Source organism: Gobio gobio (assembly GCF_949357685.1).
Source record: "Gobio gobio genome assembly, chromosome: 1".
Classification (NCBI taxonomy): Eukaryota; Metazoa; Chordata; class Actinopteri; order Cypriniformes; family Gobionidae; genus Gobio; species Gobio gobio.
Genome location: NC_137097.1, coordinates 30,754,902 through 30,771,447, shown reverse-complemented (window position 1 = coordinate 30,771,447; position 16,546 = coordinate 30,754,902). Strand labels below are relative to the sequence as shown.

General features: G+C 40.7%; 1 protein-coding gene across 2 annotated transcripts in view; it reads right to left on the bottom strand.

Moving 5' to 3' along the window:
- Positions 1–16,546, bottom strand: part of LOC307125786 (NACHT, LRR and PYD domains-containing protein 3-like) — a 73,267-nt gene that overhangs the window by 33,596 nt on the left and 23,125 nt on the right. For both annotated transcript variants that reach the window (XM_079815901.1, XM_079815902.1), the window contains exons 6-9: positions 9,526–9,699; positions 7,876–8,049; positions 6,226–6,399; positions 5,546–5,707 (exon numbers count right to left, since the gene is read on the bottom strand). In XM_079815901.1, coding sequence (XP_079672027.1) covers positions 5,546–5,707; positions 6,226–6,399; positions 7,876–8,049; positions 9,526–9,699 — 684 coding nt within the window. The remainder of the gene's footprint in view (positions 1–5,545; positions 5,708–6,225; positions 6,400–7,875; positions 8,050–9,525; positions 9,700–16,546) is intronic.

Here is a 16,546-nt window from a genome sequence, read left to right as displayed (position 1 = left end):
ACGGCACTCAAGATTAAATCACTTTTAAAAAATGCGTCTCTAGACCTGCACTGGTTTTAACTGCGAAAATGCATCCTGTATGAATGGCCCTAAACTGATTAAAAGATAAACAGCGCATACTTATTTCAGTGAGCTGTTAAGCAGACAGTTTGCCTCGCACATTCAGTTTAACAGCATTGACACGGTATTAATTCCCCGGTGTTGAATTAATACCGCTCAGTGTTCATATGGCATAGATAGAGAGATTTAATGTCTTCTTTTATCTTCAGTTGATTGCATCTAAAGCTGTGGCTGAAGTCAGTTAGGGTTAGGGTTCTGCGCATTATCATCAGGTGTCTTCAATAATCAAACAATCATCACTCAATTAATCACTTAAGTATCTAATTAACTCTAACACTGCTTCAGTGTTACTTTAACACTTCAGTGTTACTTTAACACCCTGCTGGTGGTTCCCATATGAACACCGAGCGGTGTTAATTCAACACTGGGGAATTTACTGTGTACTTTATTCTTATGAAAATACCTGAGGTGTCTAGAAGAACACAGATAATGTATAAATTGTCGCAATTGTCGCAAATGTTTATTGACTTCATGTTCATCAGTCAAAACGTCTCTATCTGCGTCTGATTCTGATACAGCAATAGCTGTATGCTTTTGTTCATATAAGAGGGCATCCACACCGAATGCGTTTTTCTGACATAGGCAGTGGAATGGGGGGGGGGGGGGGCATGCAAAATGTGCGCTGTTGGTGGGCCTCCAGGAACGTGGTTGGGAACCACTGGTCTTGTGCATGTTTACATAGAAAAACAATGGAAGAGTAGAGCATTGGAATGGAAAAGAACATTCTGTGTGAACAGCCCCAAAGGAATTTCCTGGAACGCCATACATTTTATGATTTCTGAGTCTCACTTGTGGACTTCTTGCACAAGGGTGCCCTCCGACTACGAGTATGAATCAAAAAGACATTACGTGTACTCACTAAATGTGGGTTGGACTCACTTCAACTCTAATAGTTGTTTTTTATATAATCTACTACCCTAAACCCCGGAGCTGTAAGTCAACGATTCTCGAGGAACTTGAATTCAAAAAATCATAAAGGCAAAATCATTTACACACTGTCATGTTGCAGAAAGACAATTTTTTTTGTTTTCTGTAAATGTTGTGTGCGCGTGATGCACAGAGCTGCGTGCTTTCATTGATTTGCGTAATTTAAATCTCACACTTGAATCATATTTATAGCTCCTAACTCAATAAAACAAGCTATGTTACTATGATGAATGATTCGTTTAAAATGTAGATCTGTATGTGCAATGTACTTTATCTGAATTAATTACAAACACATCTCTCTCTTTTGCTCACCTTCCAGCGGTTACTCCTCTGTGTGCTGTAGCTAAATATAGTTTGTCAGCCCTGGTTTAGGTCATTTAAGAAATGTAATTTCGCCAAAGAAGTTTTTTTTAAAGCAACCTGCTTCGGTGTCGCTAATATGTTAGGATAGCATCGCATTTAACACTGAGAATTTGAATAATTGTAATGTGACGATCGGGTGCGGATCTAAATCAGAAAATTATGTGTGGGTGGATGGTTTGTTTTTAACAGCGGATTCAGTGACGTTAGAGCTGATCCGCGCATCTCTAGTATGCCCATCTCTAACTCTTGTTCCAAGTTTCCTTCCTGTCCAATATTTTTTGCTTCTTTCAAAAGCCACAAAGCCTTCCAAGAAGACAGTAAAGGTTTATGTCATGCCTGAGCTGAAACTTGAAAGTTAAGTTGCACAACATAAATGCAATGTTTAGGTATTATTATTATTTATATTACTATTATTTTTATTTATAGGGTGTAGGTTTAGTTTTAGGTTGTACTATGTTTACCTTTTTAAATTAAATAGATTTATATATTATTTATATTTTTATATTATTATATTTTTATTGATATATTTGTATTTGCATTTTGAATATAATATGGCAATTGAATGCACTAAATTGGTTTAGTTTTCACAAATATTAATGTATGCAATTTCAGCAATAAAGCTTAAACATTTTCTAAAAAGGAAACAAATTAGTTGTTCATTTTAAAATACCCGTCTTATTTTCTCTTGTATATTTAGTATTGCTCTTTAACTCTTTCCCCGCCAAACACTACATTTTCCGGGTTTCTGTGTTTTCACTGTTATACGCTAGGGGGCGCTATTACGCATCTTCTGAATGAGTACAGAATATCCTGATCAAAACACATGCGAAGGAGACGCCAAAAAACAAGCGATCGTATGCAAGCAGATGCATATGTAAAATAATGCGATCATCATTAAAGGGGTGATGAACTGAGAAATGACCTTTTATATATCAAAAGCTCAAGGGAAAGTTGATGGTAATATAATAATATCCTGTAAGTTTCAGAGCTGAAAACTTCCTTGTTAGTCAAAGAAAAGCTTTTATTGACACCAGGCCCAGAAAACGAGAGTTCTCAGAATTTGCGGATCTCTTACGTAACAGGACCTAGACGCCGCCTCTACAGATAAATATGCTTCTGTAGCCCTGCCCACCGACTCGTGAGCTAAGGATCGCGCTACCAAACTATAAACATGGCGTTGTAGTCCCTGCATAAGCTTCCTTCTGAACACATACTTATGTGAGTAGGCTAAAACATGTTTTTTTATATGTGTTAGTTTTGCATAACATAACATATTGTTTGAAATATATTGATTACATACCTTAGCACGCTGTCACAAGGTGGAGAAGGGGTTATTGAATTGGTTCACTCGTGATCAGACTTGTAACGTTATGGGCCAGGCAGGCGCGAGTGTGTGTGTGTGTGTGTGTCTCCACGTCCGCGCGAGTGTGTGTGTCTGCGCGACGCGAGTGAGTGAGTGTGTGTGTGAATGTGTGTCTGCGCGAGTGAGTGAGCGGGTGAGTGAGTGTGTGTGTGTGTCTGTGTCCGCGCGAATGAGTGTGTGAGTGTGTGTGTGAGTGTGTGAGTGAGTGAGTGAGTGAGTGAGTGTGTGTGTGTCCGTCCATCCGAGTGAGTGAGTGTGTCCGTGCGAGTGAGTGAGTGAGTGAGTGTGTGTCCACGTGAGTGAGTGAGTGAGTGTGTGTGTGTGTGTGTGTCCGAGTGAGTGAGTGAGTGAGTGAGTGAGTGAGTGAGTGAGTGAGTGTGTGTGTGTGCGTGTGTGTGTGTGTGTCTGTGTGTGTCCGCGCAACTGACTGACTGAGTGAGTGAGTGTGTGTGTGTGTGTGTCCGCGCGACTGAGTGAGTGTGAGAGTGAGTGTGTGTGTCCGTGTGTGCGCGTGTGTTTGTGTGTGTGTGTGTTTGTTTTATATTTTGCGAGTCCTCTGAGCATTTCCCCCAGAGAATTCCTGGGACAGACGTAGCTGAAGCTCATTAAATATGCAAATCTTATCCAATCCTAGCCGTAGGCGTTTACTTCCAAGTGTTCAGTACGGCCCATCAAATCCGAGTGTTTTTCAGAGAGCCTCAAAACCATGGCAGAAAATAGCCTATTACTTATTCATTATGATGTTTTTGAATGTAAAAACCACAGAAACGTCTTAAGTTGACCTCAGACAACAGTGTAAAAAAATTAAAAAAGCCAGTTCATGACACCTTTAAGCATCATATAAATCAAAACTATCTAATGTTACTGAATGAAACGTTGACCCAGGACGAGCTATAGGACTGTGCAAGCATTAGGGGTGTTCGTGGACTTGATCTTCTCCATCTGTGTTTGATCATTGTTCTGAATCTGATCTGGATGTAGTCTTTGACAAAAACTTGATTTTCTCAGCTTTTTGTTCAAAATGTTGTTGTTTTTTATGAAACTTACCCATATTCAAGTGTTGATAAAAAAGGAATGCATGAAGCTAGGATAAAACTTTTTGTTTGTTTGTTTAAAAGAAGAGGATCTGCTTTTTCTTTTGATATATTGCATGCTCAGATATTCATACAACAAAATATTCTATGGGCTATTACATTTTTGTGAAAATTATCAAAAACCCTGACAACTCTGGCAAATTTTTTTAAAGGGGTGATGAGTTGAGAAATCAACTTTCCCTTGAGCTTTTGATATATAAAAGGTCATGGTAATGTAAGAATATCCTGTAAGTTTCAGAGCTGAAAACTTCCTTGTTAGTCAAAGAAAAGCTTTTTTTCCGCCCACCCAAGTCGTGCCACTAACATAACACAGGCCTACATGGAGCTAAACCTGATAGAATTTCTAAACATACCACTTAAGCTTCATTTGGATTCCAATATTAGGAATGCATGGATGAACTTTATTTTTAATGAATATCCAGCTCATGTAGGGAAGACATTGCGCGTCTGTTCTTTCATTTCACCGGATTTGTTTGTAAACAAGAGACTGGATTTGCAGAAAGGATGAGATTAACCACACTTATGTGAGTAAAAATGTTTTTTATATGTGATAGTATTACATTGTTTCAGATAGTATTGATTATGTGTACGTGTCTAAGTGAACATACCTAGGCACGCTGTCAAAGGCTGAAGAATCCTCTATTTGAGGTGTTGTTGGTTCATTGCGAATCGTGATCAGACTCGGACATGTATGGACTAGAGCTTGCAAAGCCCAACGTCCCGGGCTATGTGTTTTCCAGACGGGCTACCAAAACTTAAGCCCGGCCTGTCGACTGGCTATCTTAAATAGTGAAATAACATTCCTTTCTTGATGTGCGTTCACTCTCTTGACTTGATATTTGAAGGAAAAATACAGTCGCGGAAGTTTTGATCATGCAGTCTGCAACGTACTTGGCGAGTGTGTGTGTGTGTGTGTGTGTGTTTGATGCACGTTTTGCATTTATATCCACCGATCGGGCGGGACAAATAATAAAAAAATTTCCAATCAATCGCGGGGTGGATGAGAGATAAATCATTGTGTTTGTTTGATAAAGATATTTTGCGAGCCCTGTGGGACGAATCATTTTGTTTGCCGTTTCTCACAGGCTTTCAAAACAATGTCTTGTGTAGCCTACTCTCAGGGGAGCTGAAGCTCATTAAATAGGCAAAACTGTTATCCAATCATAGCCGTGGGCGTTTACTTCCAAGTCTTCAGTGCGGCAGCCCATCTACCCAGTGTCTCTTGAGAGAGCCTCAAAACCAGGGTAGAAAATAGCCTATTACTTATTCATTATAATGTTTTTGAATGTAAAAACCATGCAAACGTCATAAGTTGACCTCAGACAACAGTATAATTTTTTTTAAGCCAGTTCATGACCCTTTTAAAAAACGCTGGTGGGGAAAGAGTTCATAAAGAAAAAGTACTTCTTATCTGATTACTCGATTAATCGATGGAATAATCGTAAGAAAACTCGATTACTAAAATAATCGATAGCTGCAGCCCTACTTCACAGGAATTCATCATTCAACCATTTAGGAAAAAAACTAAAAGTTTTAACAGAAATGCACCACCTCTTTCAAAAGTTTGTTGACTACAGTCTCTTGACAACCACACTAGTATTCAAAACTATGAAAAATTCAGTCTCTCTCTCACACGCGCACACACACGAGACAGGATGATTCTTACTGATCCACATACTTGAGTTTGTCCAGATGGCTGAGTGTATCAGAGAGCAGCTTTAGTCCTGATTCCCCTGGGTGATTGTAGCTCAGATCCAGCTCTCTCAGATGTGAAGGGTTTGAACTCAGAGCTGATGCCAGAGCAGCACAACCTTCCTTTGTGACCAAACACTGAGATAATCTACAACAACAGTAAGTGTTCTTATTCAGTCAATTTACTTAATTTTACTTAATATATATATATAATAACAGGGGTCTGTAATTGTGGGCCATCAATTACTTTTACAAAGACGTCTGATTGATTGCAATGAATGATACTGCCTCATATATGAGAGTACTTTCAGAAAGTTATGCTTTTAAATGATATCTGTTTATTTATCAATATACATGAACATGAACCACCACGGTCACCAGACCCTGCAAACTCCCCTCATCAATTTATGCCTTCACAATGTCCCAGAAGAGTTATTTCTGACAGCAAGGAATTTTAGGGCACTAAGGACTCTTTACTTTACTTAACATTATTTAGTGTCCAGAGGGGATGACGTCCATTAATAGATTGGATTGTCGGAGTATAATAAATAGATTGGGATCAAGCCAGTGTGTGGTGTCAGGTGCAAAGAATATTAGAATAGAACATTTCTATGACAGCGTGTATGCTGTTATTTTGCACAGACCAGTTGAAACCCCCTTAAATACCTCAGTATGTTAAGGTGACAGTTTGGACTCTTCAGCCCAGCACCAAGCAGCTTCACTCCCGAATCCTGTAGGTCATTGTTACTCAGGCCCAGCTCTCTCAGGGAGGAGTTTGGTGATTGTAGAACTGAAGCCAACACTTCACAGCACTGATCAGTGAGATCACAGGCTGTTAATCTGCAAAAGGCGAATACGCTGGTTACAAGGCATGCTAGTTTGCTGGTGTCTCCATCACATTGCAAGACTTCCTTGGTTAAAGCTGCAGTCTGTAACTTTTTTGGGTTAAAAATTATCCCAAATAAATTTTTGACCAAGTACATAACCAGCTAGTGTTCAATACTATCTGCTTACCTTAGCTTGATTTACAACGGTAAGCTTGTAATAATGTTTTTAATTCCAGTGGTACTGGTGGATTTCTGTGGGAAATTCAAGCATGTCTTTGCGTCATTACGTCACATCTGTACACATAAAGGTGTCCCAGCTAGTAGGCTATATTGCGTGTGAGGATGGAGGTGGAGATTTATAGCCTTTTTTCACAGCACTTGCTATAATTAAACTTATCAATTTGATGGGGGATCCAGAAAGGTTCAAACGACAATCACCAGTGACAACTGGAGATTTACCTGTTGTAAAATGCAAAACACTTCGGACTTTCGGGGTGTGTCTCAATCAGCTACCTAGTTCAGTAGTCAGGGCATTGATCAGGACATAAGTCAATGGGCTGACTCCCTGATCAGTGCTCTGACTACTGAGCTAGGGAGCTGATTGAGACGCACCCTCAGAGTGGCTACAGAAAAAAATAGACCGCAACCGGGCCCATGCGAAAACAAGGATAAAAATGGCTTTTGAAAGGTGGCATAAACTCCTTGTTTTGAAGGGGTTCAAAACAGACGCAGAGACCACTTTTTTTCTGCTGGACATGACAATTCGGTGGTTCAATTATGTAACAGAAGCACACTTGTTTGCTTAATTCATACAGTTACAGAGTTTTCTTTGTTGTGCCCTTCTCATTTTGCTATGTGCATTAGGGTAAATTTCAATTATTTAGTGCTCACCTCTACTCCACATTAATTTGTTGGTATATGACAGTTAGAAATTAGACTGCACAGAAATGGAAACTAAACTACAGGTAGCCCTAATACACATTAAATGTATTCACGCTATGCTGATGTTGTTAACATTAACAATTTGAAAACAAAGTATAATTTGCACGGTTTGACGTAATATGATAAGAGATCGTTAGATTTAATCATCGCAATTTACTGCAATGCTTTTATCCCTTTAGTTGGTCAGAACAAAAGTGGATGTTAGCTACTTACTTGTTCAGATTACATTTTCCGGTGAAAATTATTATGTTGGTCATACTTTCAAAGAGTAGAATCTGTGATTCCGATTGACAGTATCAGACAGACAGAAGGCCTTTATTAACCCCCCGGAGCCGTGTGGAGCAGTTATATGATGGATAGATGCACTTTTATGGACTTCAAAAATGAAGCAACATTCACTGCCATTATAAAGCTTGGAAGAGCCATTTTTAATATAACTCTGATTGTGCTTGTCTAAAAGAAGAATGTCATATACACCTAGGATGACTTGAGGGTGAGTAAACCATGGGCTAATTTTAATTTTTGGGTGAACTAACTCTTTAAATACCTCAGTATGTTGAGGTGACAGTTTGGACTCTTCAGCCCAGCACAGAGCAGCTTTACTCCCGAATCCTGCAGGTGATTGTTGCTCAGGTCCAGCTCTCTCAGGGAGGAGTTTGGTGATTGTAGAACTGAAGCCAACACTTCACAGCACTGATCAGTGAGATCACAGGCTGTTAATCTGCAAAAGGCGAATACGCTGGTTACAAGGCATGCTAGTTTGCTGGTGTCTCCATCACATTGCAAGACTTCCTTGGTTAAAGCTGCAGTCTGTAACTTTTTTGGGTTAAAAATTATCCCAAATTAATTTTTGACCAAGTACATAACCAGCTAGTGTTCAATACTATCTGCTTACCTTAGCTTGATTTACAACGGTAAGCTTGTAATAATGTTTTTAATTCCAGTGGTACTGGTGGATTTCTGTGGGAAATTCAAGCATGTCTTTGCGTCATTACGTCACATCTGTACACATAAAGGTGTCCCAGCTAGTAGGCTATATTGCGTGTGAGGATGGAGGTGGAGATTTATAGCCTTTTTTCACAGCACTTGCTATAATTAAACTTATCAATTTGATGGGGGATCCAGAAAGGTTCAAACGACAATCACCAGTGACAACTGGAGATTTACCTGTTGTAAAATGCAAAACACTTCGGACTTTCGGGGTGTGTCTCAATCAGCTACCTAGTTCAGTAGTCAGGGCATTGATCAGGACATAAGTCAATGGGCTGACTCCCTGATCAGTGCTCTGACTACTGAGCTAGGGAGCTGATTGAGACGCACCCTCAGAGTGGCTACAGAAAAAAATAGACCGCAACCGGGCCCATGCGAAAACAAGGATAAAAATGGCTTTTGAAAGGTGGCATAAACTCCTTGTTTTGAAGGGGTTCAAAACAGACGCAGAGACCACTTTTTTTCTGCTGGACATGACAATTCGGTGGTTCAATTATGTAACAGAAGCACACTTGTTTGCTTAATTCATACAGTTACAGAGTTTTCTTTGTTGTGCCCTTCTCATTTTGCTATGTGCATTAGGGTAAATTTCAATTATTTAGTGCTCACCTCTACTCCACATTAATTTGTTGGTATATGACAGTTAGAAATTAGACTGCACAGAAATGGAAACTAAACTACAGGTAGCCCTAATACACATTAAATGTATTCACGCTATGCTGATGTTGTTAACATTAACAATTTGAAAACAAAGTATAATTTGCACGGTTTGACGTAATATGATAAGAGATCGTTAGATTTAATCATCGCAATTTACTGCAATGCTTTTATCCCTTTAGTTGGTCAGAACAAAAGTGGATGTTAGCTACTTACTTGTTCAGATTACATTTTCCGGTGAAAATTATTATGTTGGTCATACTTTCAAAGAGTAGAATCTGTGATTCCGATTGACAGTATCAGACAGACAGAAGGCCTTTATTAACCCCCCGGAGCCGTGTGGAGCAGTTATATGATGGATAGATGCACTTTTATGGACTTCAAAAATGAAGCAACATTCACTGCCATTATAAAGCTTGGAAGAGCCATTTTTAATATAACTCTGATTGTGCTTGTCTAAAAGAAGAATGTCATATACACCTAGGATGACTTGAGGGTGAGTAAACCATGGGCTAATTTAAATTTTTGGGTGAACTAACTCTTTAAATACCTCAGTATGTTGAGTTGACAGTTTGGACTCTTCAGCCCAGCACAGAGCAGCTTTACTCCCGAATCCTGCAGGTGATTGTTGCTCAGGTCCAGCTCTCTCAGGGAGGAGTTTGAGGATTGTAGAGCTGAAGCCACAACTTCACAGTACTGATCAGTGAGATCACAGGCTGTTAATCTGCAAAAGGGGAATACTCTGGTTATAAGGCATGCTAGTTTGGTTAACCAACTTCAACAAAACAGATAATGCTGACTGACTGAATGATTTACTGCAGGGAATTCAAGCAATTAAAGTGAATATGTAAATATACAAAGCAGAGAGGATTATTTTTACTAGGGATGAAACGATTACCGGTTTCACAATAAACCACGATAAAATGTAGTGATGATTAGTAATATCGTATAAAATTTAATTATCATTAAAACCGCGTGTGATTATCACGATTGTGAAAACTCGCGGTCCAGTCAGTCAGCGTCAGTCTGGCGCAACGCACCGCTGTTTTTTGAATGAGAAGAAATGGCAGATGGCAGTGACAGCGCCGGGAGATTTTTCAGACTTCTAAAAGGACCAAATCTGAGGCGTTGTTGTAAGGTGGTGCCGATCGGTCTGGGCCGAGAGATGCCGTTCAGTCTGAACAGAGAAACCGTGATTTCCCGGAAACAAAGGACTTTCCCAAAGATTACCATTCGAACACTTCCCCAAATACACAACAGCCCCACCCGAGACACATCACACTGAGACACACACACCACACAATCACACCCTGCACAGCACCCTCTGTATAACTCACTCTCACCCACACTGAAAACTCATTCAAAATCTATGCAACGTTAAATGTATACAATGTGTAACTATGCATGTTTAATATCATTTGAAACGTATCAGTGCGTCTGGTAAAATGGTCTCATTCTCCTAAATCATAATGCAAACCTCCAAGAAGTTATGTAAGTTGATAAAAATACTATGTCTCACCAAAAGGTGACCCCCCACAGATCATCTACTCAAGTGCCTCCTGTATGTAAATAAATGCCCTCCTTTGCAGATGTCTAGAACCCATTCAAACACAGATCCTGGTTGCCCATTTGTGACCCCCCTGGATGAGGGACCAAAATCTAATTATAACCTCAAACACCACCATTTGTGGTCTTATTGAATTATCTGGGTATTTAAGGGAAGGTGATACAAGAATCGTGGAGTCTGTATTGAGATTTCCCACACTGCTTGTGTGTAGTTTTTCATGACCAGGTAAAGATTTCTAGAATCCTTGATTCTTGAATTATTGTTTCTGTATATGATTGATTGATGCTTTTTTACTCTTTGAGTTGACTTTTGATTGATGTTTCTTACCTGGTTAATAAATCGTTATGCTTTAAACTTACTGCAACGCATTTTGTGTTATTAACTCAGTATTTCATGTTATAACCATAACAGTACGGATATCTGCTCAGGTTAGTTTAACACGGACTAAGACACGGTTTTGGTGAAGCTTAAAGAGCACACCGGATCGATGCTTTAGAGCTCCGACTAACACATTGGCACTAGGTAACGTATACTTGGACTGTAGAGGTTGATAGGCTAAACAAGTCTTTCCGTTTAGAACAATAGTAAATTGTTAGACCAATCTAAATAGGGCAACCTCAATTCCTGATTATTGCAATATTGTTCTAATTAACGTATACGTGGGAAACCACGGCATGATTACAGAAAGTTATCATCAGAATTAGCAAGTTGGTCGCTTGATTCTGTGATAATGGTCATGGCCTCTGATTAGAAACAGTTTTGCATTAATTAAGTGAATTCAGATCTAAGGGAACTGAATAAAAATATTCTGAAATGATCAACGTATTGCACGGGCGTCCAGAATATCAGTGTGTCGCCTCTGCCTTGATGACCAAGACTGACTAGTCCGTAATAGAGATCGTAAACCCGGCCGGTGCGAAACTCTAGACCGTTACTGGAATCTTGAATGCTGAGTATAACATAAGATAAACGATTTAAATTGAAAGACAAAGTATAAATCTAAAGTTAATGGTTAACAAAATCATTTAACACCTTTTCATTTAAAGAAGTCAGATGAAACAACAAGGTAAATACATACAAAAGAATATGTTTAAATTGAACTGTTTTATTCTGTAAAAGGAAAGACAGCGATACGCAGAAACACCTTCTCCCTGCCATTGGACGCCGAGAATTGGACCAGTGGGCGGGGTTTTACAGGTGGTGACCCACCTCCGTGATCTTGTCAACATTGAGACAAGGAACGTCTTTCCAGCGCGAAATTCAGTTTACCTGTAGCCTACGGACCATGAGGTTTGAACTCCTTCTCCTCTCTCTTCAAATGCTGTGGTAAGTTAACTTTCTTTGCCTTTTAGAATTGTTGAGGGAAAGTTTTATTTGCAACTCACACATATAGACACATTTCTAGAACGGGTCGGTATACCCACTATAGATCGGAACCGTAGAAATCCGATATTGTGTAAGAATTAGACGTGAAACATGACTTTTCAGGGAAAGAACAGCTGCAGTGCAGATGAGGAAATTATGACAATCTTAGGCGTACAATTACAAGATCTCCTCGTTCGATTAAGCGATAAAGGATTGAACCTAACATGGAGTAACAACGAAATTTTATCATGGTTTTCTGCTAAGGGCGCAAAACTAAAATCTAAATCAAAATACAAGAAAATCCCCGCTGCAATTGTTTATTTGCTTCGTCGTAACGATCTCGAGACAATGGCCGAGAGCGAACGAACGATAGCAAATATCAAAGAAATTGAAAGATTGCGATCTGACGAATTACAAAAGTTAAGATCAAAAGTCGAAGCGGTTGCATACGAGCAACAAGGGTGGGCTAGACAGCGTGAAGAAATGGCGACACAAATCGATCAGTTACAAAGAAAACTTCAAACCGGCAGTAGTTACATATCTGCTCTCGAAGGCTGTTGTGATAATGTAGGATTTCCAGTGGCCGCAGTAAAACAAGCAGCACTGGATGAAACTTTTGAGCTAGCAAAGCCAAATGATAGTGATGACGATGACGCTGCGTTAGGATACAGGCCACAGACTCGTAACCGAGCCCTTGTGTTAACGCCTGAAGAACCTAAAAACCGAAGCCCGATAAAGACTCGCACAAAATGACACACCGAAGAAATCATTTAAGGTCGCTGTGCTTAAAACAATGACTAATGCGAACGACGAAATCACAACAATCAGCCGTCCGTTAACCTGCGAAGAATGCTCTAGACACAAACAAGTCGTTGGTGTAATGCCAAGAAAAGGGCCGTTTCAACCCTACTGGGAAACATTGATGCTACAGGCTACGGTGTATAAGCTAGAAGTTAGAGACGTGTGGCAAATAGCACTTCTCACTCTCCCTGAAGAGCTCAGACCGAAACTAACCGAAGGCATGAAGTCTGGCAGCATAATAGACCGAGTCCGCAACGAAACAGACAAAGACATATATGAACGACTAAAACAGGCATTATTAGAAATGAGGGGACCGACACACGCAGATTGGGGCAAAATACTAGAAATCAAACAGGCGAGTAATGAAACATTTGAGACATACGCCGAGCGGTTATGGGTAACGTACAGAGAACACTCGGGATTAGAAAATGCAGATCGAGACCATGACGCATTATTGCAACTTGTAAAAAATAATGCGGGCATCCCAATCCAACGGGCTTTGTCAAATGGTGTCGATCCAGCTGAAAACACGTTCCAATCAATAATAGACTGGGGCTCAAGAATAGAAAATAGATGGAAATCTAAACCCCGTAACGTAGCATCCGCTCAATGGTTGACAGAAGGAAATAGCCAAAATAAACTCAGCCAAAAATCCCCATACAAAATGCTCTGCCGTTACTGCAACAAACCTAACCACACCGCAAAAGAATGTCGTAGAAAAGAAAGACTGACTGGGGAAAGGAAGTCCCACGATCAAACGAAACGTAATAGCAACGACTCCGAACTCTTGAAACAATTCACGAATTTCATCACTGAATTTAAAAAACAGAACAGCCAAACTAGAATGACTCAATACGCGAGCGGAACGACTGAAAAATACAATCAACAATAGGGATACGTGGCCTCCATCGCCGTTGGGAGCATAATTAAGAGCGGCGACCGAATTAAAATAAGAGCTAATTTAGGAGGCCGGCTAGCGGACGTACTTATTGATTCTGGTGCATCTTGTTCCTGCACAAATATCCCCCTACCGTTAACAAACGAAACAATTCAAGTCAAAGGTATCGGCGATACACTAATGATTGCGACGAAAACACAGCCAGTTCAACTCGATTTAGGCATGGCGATATTAACAGAACCCCTCTGGTATTTGCCAAATAACAGTGAAGGGACTGTACTGGGAATGGACATTATGCAAAAATATGGCTTTGTAATTCACTGCTTCGAAAAACAAATCGAATTGAGAACGGACAAAACAGTGAAAAGATGTATGCCAAACATTAGAGCAATCATGTCCATATCCACTACAGATCCTATTGAACAGATGGTAAACAAACACGAAAACATTTGGGCTACACATGAACATGACTGCGGCCTCGTTGACTTTGTTGTGTGTCTTGAAGGGGAGCCCCCTCCCCCACAAAAACAATACCGCATCAAACCTGAGGCAGAGTCCGCAGTTCATGACATTGTTCACCAACTTGAAACCAGAGGGATAGTTCGGCGATGTAGTTCCACCACAAATTCACCGTGTTTACCGGTGCCAAAACAAAACGGTAAATGGCGTCTTTGCATCGATTACCAACGTCTGAACAAAGTTTTGCCCAAGGCTACACCTATAGTGGCAAACCCATCTACGTTATTATCGCAAATCTCAACAAAAGCATCTTGGTTTACTGTACTCGACATAAAAAACGGTTTCTGGTCCATTAAAGTTAAACGCACAGATCAGTGGAAATTGGCCTTCACTGTGAATCAAATTCAGTACACATGGGAGAGAATGCCACAAGGCCTCCATAACAGTCCTGCAATTTTTCACAGAGCGTTAGAAGACACACTTAATCCACTGACAGGGACCGGAAACGTAATCCATTATGTTGACGACATACTCGTTGCGACCGAAGGGTCATTTGATGATCATTTGCAACTCGTTGATGAAGTACTGTTAACACTTGGTAAAGCTGGCTTCAAATTGAACAAAGAAAAAGCACAAATTGCACAAAAAGAGGTGCAATACCTGGGCTACACAATTACGCAAAGCTACCGAGCGTTAACAGATGATAGACGAAAATGCATTGCTGAACTACCGAGACCGCATACGCTGAACGCATTACAGAAAGTACTGGGTACAGCAAATTACCTACGAGACTTCATACCAGATTTCGCTAATGTTGCCACGCCATTATACTCTCTCTTAAAGGGAAAATCAAAACCCTCCGATATCCTTGAATGGACAGATGAACACGAAAAGGCTTTTACGTGTCTCAAAGAGAACTTAAGTTCAGCGCCCGCTCTAGGTCTGCCCAACCCTTCAAAGAATTTTCATTTGCAAGTCGACACAAATGACAATACACTAAGTGGTATCTTAGCTCAAGATCATGGGGGAAAACTGCGTCCGATTGCCTACTATAGTCGAAAGAAATCTCCTGTCGAACAGGGATTTGACCCTTGCACACAGCACGTGCTGGCGGTTCACTGGATGTTGACAACAACTGAACCAGTTGTGGGTTTTCAGCCCATCGTTATACATACAGTGCACACGCCAGTACAAATGCTGTTGCAGGGCCGAATAAAAGGTGTATCGTCGCAAAGGTTAGCAAGATGGTTAGCAGATATACAAGCTCGTGACATCACAACTGTGAACGATCGAATACTCCCTCATCTGTTGGGGGATGTGGAGGGTCACCCACACACATGCCAAACAAAACCGGAAGCACAGAGTCCAGTTCATGACCAAAAACTTGCAAATCAGACGCAAGCATACATTGACGGCTCTCGATACTGGCATGATGGCAACTTCCATACCGGATGTGCTGTGTGGACCCCCCACTCTCCCAATCCAGATGCTAACCAATTGCTACTCAAATTACCTGCGAACACATCCGCACAAGAAGCAGAACTTATCGCATTGCTTGAAGCAATAAAAACGCACCATGAACCACTGTGTGTATACACTGATAGCCGTTATGCATTCGGTGCAGTTCATGATTTTATGGCTCAGTGGCAATTGCGAAAGTTTCTTACTGCTGCCGGTACACCAATCAAACATTTCAACATCATAACTTCGATTTGGCATGAGATAAAAACCCGTGATTCCCCACTCTCTGTCGTTAAAGTGCGCGCACACATTAACAAAAACCCAGATGAGAATGAGAAAAACAACTACATCGCAGATCAATTAGCCAAATTAGCAGCACTAAAGGGAGATGAATGGCAGCCTGACAGACTGATGGTTACTGCTGTGAGTGCGGTTCAGACTACTCCTATTGACCTAAAACAGTACCAACAAGAACTGTGGGCATCTGATGGAGAGCTGACACCGCACCTACAGCGGGACCAGTTAGTCAAAGTCACAGAAGGTATGATCCTGAGAGATAATAAATTTGTCGTTCCAGAAGCCCTCCAGAAACCAGTGATAAAATTATACCACGATTATGCACACGTATCAGCGCCCAGAACCCAACAACTGATACAAAAGAACTTTTGGTGGCCAGAAATGGCATCAGACATTCAAAGATGGTGTGACACATGCATTGTATGTGCCACCATTAACCAAGGTAAACCGGGACGCACAAAACTGTGCAGACCAGAACCTCCTAAAGGACCTTGGGAAATGTTACAACTGGATTTTATTGGTCCACTACCCCCTGCCAAGGGCGGCTATCGCTATTGTCTCGTAATAGTTGACAAATTTTCGAAATGGGTCGAAGCAATTCCCACTCGCAACAACAGCGCAAATGCAGTGGCACGAGTGATAGTGAACCAAATCCTCCCACTCTGGGGAGCACCAATCCAAATTGAATCCGACCAAGGTACACACTTCACTGGACAGGTAATG